We start from the raw sequence: 11474 nt of genomic DNA, 5'->3' as shown, positions 1-11474 counted from the left end.
CTAAAAGCGTGTAGAATGACGAGTAAACCTAATTCTAAGCGTACAATATACGTGGGTGGTCTAGCCGAAGAGGTAGATGAAAAAGTTTTGAACGCGGCGTTTGTTCCCTTTGGTGATTTGGTGGATGTTCAAATACCCCTAGATTACGAGACAGAGAAGCACAGGGGTTTCGCATTTATTGAGTTCGAGAATGCTGAGGACGCTGCAGCGGCTATTGATAATATGGCAAGTAGTTTGTGTTTTTAAGGTTATGTTTTCCCAAAATGCTCGTTATTCTAACACTTTGGCCTATAACGATAAAAAGGAGCAGTACAGCTCCTTGTGAAAGTGTTCATATAGAGAAAAATACTGTTGCCTTACTTATTTCTGCCGCCTAGCAGCTATGTGATTATTTCTTACTTTACATTACTTGCTAAATTACTGCGTTTTTGTTTTGTACGGTAAGGATACTGGTGTAACTACAGGCACATGGTACTTATTAAATTTACGCCTCACGAGCGCGGAGATGCCCCTGCTACGTGTAGGCATCTTACTATCACGCACAAGTTGTTCGCTGCCACTTAATAATAATAAAAAAAGGTTGGAGCTGCCTGGTGTGGGCTACCCTATTTAGGTAGAGTTACCAGCATCACACCTGAAGTATGTTCAGTTTACGTGCTAGAGCATTATCATAAATAAGCATTGATCACAACCTGACTTTACAAATTGATGAGACAAGTATTACGATGAAGTAATCATGCTTTTGAAAATCCACATTATACCAAGTGCTATTAATAAAATTTCAACTCATATATTCCATCATCAGCAAGCACTCATATTGTGTGAAAGAAATTAAAAACAAATAAATTCTTCATGTACATTGTACTTCACATTGTGATTGAAAGAAAAATACTTACATATTAACATAGTCCAAAGAAGACGATTGAGAGTCATGACCACAATGTTTGCTTCAGCAAAATGTACTTTTATGAAATAATAAAACGTAGTTGTAACAGGGATTTATCCATTAATAGCTTACAGTGGAGAAGGGAGAATTTGAAAAATGTAAGCTGATGTAAAAGGTATGCAAGGAACTATTATAAAAGCCCTTTAACTACAGGTAGCTCAATTTCCTGAACGAACAATTAAAGATCAAATAATTATGTTAAGAAATGTTCATATGTAATTAAAGTTATGTGAAGCAAATAGTTAGAATAAACTTCTTTTGATATACATACATACTATATCGATTTTAGGGCTTTCGTGGTTATTCACTAAATGATTATCACTAATTTCAGTTCTCTTGCCACAACATATTGGGAAAATAAAAAGAAACATACCGTGGTATGAAGCCTGAAATGAGTGATAATCATTTACATATATATAATTTAATAAAACAAACTTTTTTATGTAAAAATATTGTTTACAATATAATAGTTTATTACAGTTTTATTAATGCAAAACTTATTATATTTTCCAGAATGACTCTGAACTTTTTGGACGTACAATACGAGTGAACATAGCAGCACCACAGCGTATCAAAGAAGGTTCAACCCGTCCGGTCTGGTCCGAGGACAGCTGGCTACAGAAACATGCTGGAGAGACATTACAGATTGCTAAAGATAATGAGGAACCAAAGGACAGTAATGCTAAGGAAAAGACTGATAGTAGTAATGTAAGTTAAGCTTTTTAATACTAATTAACTATATAAAACATAGTCCTATTACAATTTTGGATATTTATTTGACTCAAAGGTTTTGATATTGTCTAGATTCATTTCCACTAAGAAATGTGTATAGTGTTGGCAAATGTATAGTGATTAAAATGTTATAAAATATTAACAAAAATATTCAAGTATTATTTAATTGTAATGTCTGCGCAATACATGTTTACAATCAAATTAATAGATGTGAGTTTCTGGTTCACTGTTCTGGGTTGGCTATTTTCAAACAATCCAGTGCAATACAACCTTTTTTTTACAACCTCTATGAAAAAGGAATTTTAGGCCAGCTATTATAAACACCATTAAAAATAACTATGACAGTTTAAATTAAATTGACATGATTATGCCAAAAATATTTTGCCAAATAATAAGATTGCAACTAACAATTTTAAAATCTGTTCGAGTCTAGTATTGTGTGGTGTAAATTGTAGGAAGATTTGTATTTTAGTAATGGAAGACATGGGTAATAAAATGAAATCGGCGTCGCGAGGCCAGGGAGGTTCTGAAGGAATTGAAGAAAATCCTCAGAGCTCCACTGTAAGGGGAAGTTATCTTCCTAAGACTCAGCAATGGGACATACGCTAAACGCCCAATGTATACGTGGTGAAATTACAGGCACATGGGACTTGTCAACTTATGTTTCAGGGTGACGGGCGCAGGGGCAGTGCCCCTTAGATCTTTGTGATTTAAAGCTCTCTGTGGCACTGCAACTGTTAGGGACAGGCATATCGCTTTCCACCAGACACATGACTTGTTGTCCCGTCACTTAGTATTATAAAAAACCATAAAAATTTACAAAGGCTACTGGGCTCGAGTCTTCTCTCAGGCGAGGGTTTAGGCCATAGACCGCCACGCTGCGCGCTGGGCCATTGCAGGTTGAGGACTTCACACATTTTCCGAGAGTTTTGAACCTCCATTGATGAGCAGGTTTCATCAATATGTTTTCCTTCACTGACAAGCTCATGGTAAACTTCAAATTAATTACAATGACGTGGGACCCTAGGAGGTTATAATAGAGTTGTCGTCATTACCAAGTTTTCATTTATCAATCGATACCAAACTAATAAATAGATTCAGTCTTTATTTTGCGAAAATCCATGTTAATAAAAATAGAAGTAAATTAATTTACTACTCTGCGAATACAATGAAGGTTAAAATAGATATTTTTTTCATGTAGTTATTTTTCCCACCCTTCATCCAAATAAAATTCAAAAACCTAATAAATATTTAAGACCTTCACTGGGTTCGCGGGGTTTGCAAAGTAGGTAATTAACTTCCATTTTTTTTTGATACCAAGTGATTAGACGAACAAGTCTCCTCTCCTGGTGGTAAGTGACACGCCTGTCCATAACAGTTACAGTACCACTTAGAGCTTTAATGTCCACTAGCACTAAACTTAAGTATGTCTTAAACCAATGCTTAAATTGATAAGACACTCTTAACACAATGTATTAAGAGTCTCTTTTGCATTGCAATTATTGGTTTAAGACGTACCTAGGTTTAGTGCAAGTGGACATAAATCGCATAGCTCTAACACATAAGTTATGTCGCCAGCACCCTTATCCTTCAAACCCAGAACGAAGTAATAATACTCATAGTTACTACTTGGCGGTACAAATAGATGAAGCAGTACTTCCCTGGACGACCTTTTTCACACGGAGCTCTACTGCTACTAAATTTCTATTGATACCTACTTTTGGCATATGTCGTAAATGATTCCTTAAGTTTTGTAAGTTAGGATATTGTGAGGTTAGGGAGAAATATATTCGGATTACGTTATAACGGGAAGTGAGTGGCGAGTCTTAACTATACTCTAGCCAAATTCAATGTAGAATATTTAATAACAAAACGTTGCTATGTAACCAATGATGGCATAGGAAAAGAACATTTTTTTCAATTCTCATTATTAAGGCTTTCTCTGCCCACGACCTGCTTTCCTTAATTTGAATTTATATAGGTCAGTAGGTAATTAGGTTACGTAGAAGTAATACTTACCTGGCCAATTATTATAAAGTTTACAAAATATCTATTGATACGTATGATTTAGGAATAAAAATAAGTGTTTGCATCCTATTAATATTTAGGTAATGTAATTGGTAGGTAATGGTAGATGAAAAGAAACGAAATTGTAAGATTTTATTTGAAATTAATTTACTACATACTATATCATCCAGCATCTATTTCCGATTCTGAACTTTAATTACCACCAGAAGTCGAATGTTTACAATCTCTACCTTCAAATCAAAAAGTTAGTCGGGAAGACACAGTTTTACAAATAATTAATAACTGGTCATTTTTATATCATTTTTAGGTGATTTGAAACTTCTGTTGAATAATATTCATTATAAACATAGCTTCAAGATTTAGTGTTATTCATAATCTAGTCGAATTTCGTAGGAAAACTTTGAAATTGTGGTAATTGTGAAAGCGTCTCAGAAGAAAACCCTAAAAATCATGTTTTCGTTTGTTGACATTTATTCTACATCGAATTTGGCTAGAATATAGATTCCACGAGTATGTAGGCCTCCCAGGTTAGGCGAGTTTTTATGACCGAGTGGGTCCAAGGAGCTGGAGGAAACTCCCACATAACTCCGCCATGTCATTGCAGTGGCGGAGTATGCGTAACGCATTTTCCTGTGTATAAAAAAGTTATAACAGGAAGTGCAAGATGGATCGAAATTAATTTACTCTGCCGCCAAACTGTATAGTGACAATATTCGAATTTAGGTTTTGAAGAGTAAGTATGCTGCCGGAACTACAGGTATATGCCAACTATGAATCTCAGTTCGACCGCTTTCGTTCTGAGTGGCACTGTAACTTTTGACATCCTCTGTGGTCGAGTGGCTTGCCCACCTGTTTTCATTGTGTCGCCATCTCTGAGGTCCTGGATTCGATCCCCGACCGACTGTAGAAGAATTAACTTTTCTGTATTGTCTCGGTGTTTGTGGTACCGTCGTTGTTTCCGATTTCCATAACACAAGTGCTTTAGCTACTAACTTCGGGATCAGAGCAACGTATGAGATGTGGTCTAATAGTTTATTTATTTATTTATATTTGTATGAATGCTATGGACAGGCGTGTCGGTTACCACCATTTGCACGATTTCCTTGTCTCGTTACTTAATCTCATTAAAATAAATTAAACCGAACCCGGGATTTTCTGATCCAATACCCACGGTGGAATTCTTCGGGCCATTGAGCTCGTCAAGTCTTATAAATCTTGTGTTGCTTGCTCTGTACTATTTGTAAACCTAAAGTATTTGAATAAAAATATTATTTTTATAGACAGCAATTACCACTTCGTATCGTCTGAGTGTTAGCTGATTTGTGTACAATAAAAAAAAAATTACGTTTTACTTACTAATTAGTGGTATATTACTTTGCAGGCAGTACCTGCCACTGTGACAGAGAAGCGCAATCCGCAAGTATACTTCGACATAAATGTAGGCAAGCAAGAAATTGGTCGTATTATAATGATGCTGCGAGCAGATATTGTGCCGCGTACGGCGGAGAATTTCAGAGCCCTATGCACACATGAAATGGGATTTGGTTACCAGGGAAGCAGGTTTCATAGGATTATACCCGATTTTGTATCCTTTCCAAAGTCTGTTCGATTATGTACTGAGTTACTTGTAAAATATGAACAACAACTTTTGTTCCATGACTTTTAACAATTCATCAGATTTTCTTCGATACAAAAATAAATAGACATAAATGGTTTGTTATAATTATTAGTACAAAGAACGAACACTTAGAAAAAAATCCTACGATCCGGCCGAATTCGAACCGACGTCTTCTAGCAAACCGTGCCAGTCGCTATGCCAACTAAGCACGGAACGAACCAGCGGACCTCACGAATTTTTCCATGTGCTTGTTGTCGAATCTTTGTATTTGGTTTTCAAACGACTTTTAACCGTAGCGCCATCTATGAGAAATCTATGGTAGTGTTTCGTCGCCAGTTAGGTAACTTTACAGCTACCAGCCCTGGCTAGAGATGTCGCTATTAATTGTAATTAAATTTGTATTCCATTCGTTTGTTATAATTATTAATACAAAGATCGAACACTTAGAAAAAATTCCTTAGTTCCGGCTGGAATCGAACCGACGTCTTCTAGCAAACCGTGCCAGACGTTGGCTTAGCATAGCGTCTGGCACGGCTTGCTAGATTCAATACAAATTTAAATAGATAACGGTATTAACTCTGTGCAAGACCGGGGTGGGCGTCGTCGAGGAAGACGCTTGCACGTTTGAAGTTATTCTGCCAAATACAGATCTAAGTTCATATTTGGTAAATTTATTATGTTTTGTAAAAAGTCATGTAATAAAAGTTGTTGTTTATGATGTTAGTAATGTAGTCCTACGAGGTTGTTGGTATTTTAATAATAACTGTGTCAAAGGCTACAGTTGTGGTTGTCACAATGATTGTCGCTTCCGGTATACATAAATTGAGCTTACTATAGTTCAATGTGTCCGTCATTTGTATTATCAGTCAGAAAGTATAAAAGATTTAGTTTTCAGTTGTAATATCATCATAGTATCCAGATCTGGATCTGCACGCTCTACGTTCCGCATTTGTGGCAATGTTTAATATTATTAACTATGTCAATCAATATAGTATGTTTGATATCGGGACTAGAGCGTGTATAATATATTTACGTTTCGGACGTCTTGCAATCTCCATGTTCTCGAAGGGACTGAAGAGGTGGGGGTCAACATCTAGTCGTGCCATTTTTTCTAGCTACCTGCTTGGTCTTCATTATTTATTTGTGCACAAGGGTTGTCACTAGTCCGACACACAACACTCACGATATCTGATGACATGTCAGGCGATACTTGATGTCGCTTACACTGGACTGGATCCCACGATTCAAATGTGCGAAAATTTTGAAAGTTTAAATCAATATAAAATCCTGTGCTTCTTACGCGCCCTGGTCATCAATCGGCGAGTACGTTACGCCTATTGCCAATCTTTTCATCACTTGTGGCATTGATAAGACAAGAGGAAGAACTGTTGAGCATGGGTCTCCTCCGAGAAGAGGGTGGGATCGAATAACAAAAAGGTGAAATGTCCGCCATACAGCCAGGACCCAAATGGAACTTTATATACACACGCAATATTATATACAATTAATTATACACACATAGGTCTCGATTCGCACTAACTCGAACTAAACTTAAGTTTAGTGCAGATGTGTCTTTAATTTTAAGTAGGAAACGGACAAAATAAAAATGCAGCTTCACGAGCTGCCAAATTAGTCTACACTCAATGACTAACGTATATCCTTCGGCGAAAGCGCCTTTTTGAGGGTAACATGTTTTAGTTTTTCACGACTGCTTTAAAATATTTACGTACTGTTTTAAATTCAATTTTAGAATTTAAACCTAATTAAAACCAAAATTCGTATACTTCGTTTCAATTTATTTTAATCAAAAAGTAAACAAACAAGTCACTGACCTGACCATAGACGGTTTAGTGATGGCCAATTGTAATGCAAACTAAAAATAACTAATATAATATCAATTAATTAATTGAATGAATCGATTTGTTTGATTGAGTCATACTGACGGTTTTCCTTACATGAACAGTAAAAATACATAACCTATGAAAGCATATATTTAAAATATCCGAAATCTTAATTTTAAATCCTCATTCAAATCTTTACACTTACATACTCGTTTGATTGCGATTGAAATTTTCGATTTACCAATCGATTACAAAAACTTGAATGAACAGAATGTTTTTTTTTCGTTCAGCACTATGCAACCATGGACAAGTCAGAAGTATAGATGAAAAATAACCTCACTTTTAAACTAACATTTTTCAAATACAAGTATTCAAATGAAGATTGTTGGAAAAAGTGATGAGATATCAAGTCGAAATCTTCGAAATATACGTGCAAGTGTTACTTTTTCGATTATTGAGTGATTGCTTTAGAATTTTAACCAAACAACGCTTTCTATAAAACACCGACGAATTGTTGATAGCATACATTTGTACCGCATTTGTAATCGTTTCACAGCTCTGAACTAAAAGAATCTTTTATCTCTTTCTTATTGATATCGGAAGATGTCTCTTTAATTTTGACTTTTGCGTTTGCCCGAATTGACGCCATTTATGTGCACAATATTTTTCTTAATCAACATTCAGATGTGTCAGGGAGGCGATTTTACAAACCACAATGGGACAGGTGGCAAGTCTATCTACGGTGTCAAATTCGAAGATGAAAACTTCAAACTGAAACACACAGGACCTGGCATACTGAGCATGGCCAATTCCGGTCCAAATACCAATGGATCCCAGTTCTTTTTGTGTACTGCTAAGTAAGTAATTATTATATTCTTTTTTAAAAGTAAATGTACTTGCTCTAAATTAGTACGTAACCCTGGATCTAAGATGGACTACGATGGACCGTGCTGGCCCAGAAGATGCTTTTTCGGGGTATTACTTACGGCTAAAACCGCATGGACCAACTGGAACAAGAACAGTCAACACTTTTGCCTACTTGTAGCAACCAAGGTATGTATTTTGGTAGTATGGATTATTGTGTAAGTATGGCGTGAGATAATGGAAATTTTATTTTGTATTCAGAGCTTTTAGACGTGTGAGTTATTAGAGATTTTTAGGGATTTATCATACCACGTATAGATTATTGTAATTGGTGTCTGCTAGACTGCTCCACATTGGGCCGGCATAATAAATGTCGTCATAAGGCTAGATTGGAGCAGTATAAATTCAGCATAGTTTTTTTTTTAATTTAATGGACTTGCTCTTGACCACCACCTAGCCCTGGAGCAAGAATAGGATCTACGATGGAGCTCGCTCGCCCAGAAGATGGTTTTTCAGTCGCACCCTAGGGATACTCTATTCCTGGGCTGTGCGCATAATAAAAGATGACGAAAAGCGCTTACTACGCCTGAAGGGAATATCGTCTAAGTAAGGATGATATCTCGCCGTATGTCTGCATGTCCGATGGTAAATGCGGCGGGCGGAATGAGCTAATGGAGCTCTGTATAAAACCGACAAACTTTGCATCGGTAGTCGAACGGTTACCATGTTGGTCTGCCACGCAGTTTCCACGCAATTGATATTTTACTGAGCCATCGTTCAGGTGAATGCAATACTTTGCTAGATCGGACTTCCGTTTCGTATATTATTTCTTTCTTACACATTTTCAATCAATAATATCGTGTAAGTATCCTAGTCGTATTTTAATCGCACTTACTATCTTTGCAATAGACAGTTTTGATGTGATTTTCCCATTTTTTCTGTAATTATAATGGGTTGGCCAAAGCAACCATGTGGATTTAACCACTTACCAACTTTAAACAAAAAAACGTTTTTCTTCTTAAATTACCTCTCGGCTACTGGAGCTTGGCCGTCAATATGACAAATTTATCACTATCCATGGCCAAACGAAACAGTTGTTCAAATGATGACGTCAGTTTCCAACATTTATGAATTCCGTTATTTCCAGGACAGACTGGCTCGACGGCAAACACGTGGTGTTCGGGCATGTGATATCGGGCTTGGATGTGACGAAGAAGATGGAAAAGTACGGCAGTAAGTCGGGCACCGTTTCCGCGCTGATTACCATAAGCAATTGTGGGCAATTACAATAATATTCAGTACGAAAACTCTTGTTTTATTTACAGTTGAGAAGACTGTGTTGTAATATCGATGCTTATTATTATGATACCATTTTTTGTTATAATACGAAGTGACGAGACGAACAAGTCGTGCGCCTGGTGGTAAGCAACAAACCTGTCCATAGCAGTTGCACTGCTATTCAGAGCTTTAAACCGCAAAGATCTGAGGGGCACTGCTACTGCGTCTGTCGCCTAAGTTGACAAGTCTTATGTTCCTGTAATTTCACCACCACCCTTACCGCTCAAAACTATAACTGCAGTTGGCGGTGGAAAAAGGTAGGGTGGCAGTACTTCCCTGGACGAACTCTTTCACAAGCAGCTCTACTGCTACTTACAACGCAATAAAGACGGAAAGGTTTGGTTGAATTTTCACGCTCTTTAAGTCTGTCTATTCAAAGTTTTGTTATTCTCAACTATATGCTTTTTCTTACGCCAACATAAAACGTTTACCTTTCAAACTGTTGGTTCCAGATTTGGTATTGGGTCCAGTAGGATTTTTAAACGTTTATACATTTTCGATTTCCACCTGGCTTGTGAACTTCGTAGTTTGGGTTTTTTACGTCCTTTTTGTCTCGAAGTGTCGATATGAGACGTATTTTTTAAAAACTCTGTTCAAGTAATAATTGGAACTGAAGAATCAACATCGTCGGTGTTGTGTAGAAAGGGTGTAATGGTACTTTTCGACTGGCGAGGCGAGGCGAGATTTCCATCAAAAATTGCCATAATAGCGCGAAAGATTCAGTGCTGTTCAGTTCATCCAGCTATAAATTATTACGTGTCTGGAGTGACATGTCCCTCAAATTATTATTATTGGATATGGTAACGGAAGAAGAATCGGATGCAACGATCTTTGTTAAATCGCAAATCGTACGTGGTCTACAATCTCGCGATTGTTATCAATAGCCATCGCGAGCTTGCGTGTGACGTTGCGGGCACTCGCGAGATATCGTGTTTCAGTTAAAGAAGAAGCAACAATACGGTTCAACATTACATCCAACAAATATTTCAATTCTCGCCTCGCTCAGACTCGTCAATCCAGACCATTTTCACCGAAGCTTGGCTAGGAGAGAATTAAAATTTTGTCATACAAATTTCAATGCTCGTCTCGCCTAGTTTCGTCTTGCTTCGCCGGTGGAAAACCAACTTAAAGACGTAAGCGATATTTCGAAGACATTTTGAGGGTAGCATATTTTAGGTTTTCTCGACTATTTTAAAATATTTACTACTAATAAAACTTAAATAAAAATTAAAGATAAAGAACCAAATAATTCACAAACCATTATACGTGAGGCGCACTAGAAAGTTTCCGGAATGAATAAGAAAAAAATAGTATAAATGGTCAGAAATGAATTTATTGTTTCTGAAAATATTCTCCGTTAGCGTTAATGCACTTTTTCATACTTTTTCATACGAATGAACCAATTTTGAAAACATTTATGCCACTCCTCCGTGACAATCTTTGAAACATATTTTTCATACTCTTCGACAGCCTTTTCAGGTAATTAAAATCGATGACCGCGTAACTGGTTCTTAATTTTTGGAAATAAATAAAAGTCACAAAGTGCTAGGTCGGGACTGTACGCGGGATGGCTCATAAGGTCAACGTTGTTCACCTTCAAAAATTCATTTGTCTGTCTGGCCGTGTGAGAACTGGCATTATCGTGGTAACTTCCGGCAAATAAATGGTCGTGTACCAATCACTATTCACGGTATACAACGATTCTCCAAAGCAACAGTAGCCACGTGTCCAGTTTTAGAAAAAGAAGCAATCATCCGCTTAGAGGCACTTTGCACGCGCGCTACTATGGCTGGTTTCGGCTCATCTCGAAAGACCCATACGCTCGATTGCTGCCTTGTTTTGGGATCATAACTATAAATCCATGTTTCGTCACCTGTTACTATATCCCACACCAAATTTGACGCCCCGTCGTTGAATCTGGTAAGCATGACATTGCACCAAGTGACGCGTTCCGTTTTTTGAGCCTCAGTCAAATCGTGTGGGATCCACTGAGAGCACAGCTTTTTCACACTCACACTTTTTCTTCTCGCAATCGAGGTGAAAAGTAATGTTTTCACTGTTTCCGCGGCCGCCTCTGTGTGGCCTGAGCATAAAAATATATAGTTAC

General features: G+C 37.2%; 1 protein-coding gene across 1 annotated transcript; it reads left to right on the top strand.

Annotated features, from left to right (window-relative positions):
- Window positions 1–9321, top strand: LOC113232947 (peptidyl-prolyl cis-trans isomerase). The gene is made up of 5 exons (XM_026467864.1): window positions 1–225; window positions 1460–1654; window positions 5088–5291; window positions 7850–8022; window positions 9177–9321. The coding sequence occupies exons 1-5, from the start codon at window positions 16–18 to the stop codon at window positions 9319–9321; spliced, it is 927 nt and encodes a 308-aa protein (XP_026323649.1). The 5' UTR covers window positions 1–15.
- Window positions 9322–11474: the final 2153 nt, after the last annotated feature.

Source organism: Hyposmocoma kahamanoa, unplaced genomic scaffold, assembly GCF_003589595.1.
Source record: "Hyposmocoma kahamanoa isolate Upper Pololo Valley unplaced genomic scaffold, ASM358959v1 78, whole genome shotgun sequence".
NCBI lineage: Eukaryota > Metazoa > Arthropoda > Insecta > Lepidoptera > Cosmopterigidae > Hyposmocoma > Hyposmocoma kahamanoa.
Note: the sequence above shows the minus strand (reverse complement) of the source record. Positions and strands in the feature narration are given on the sequence as shown.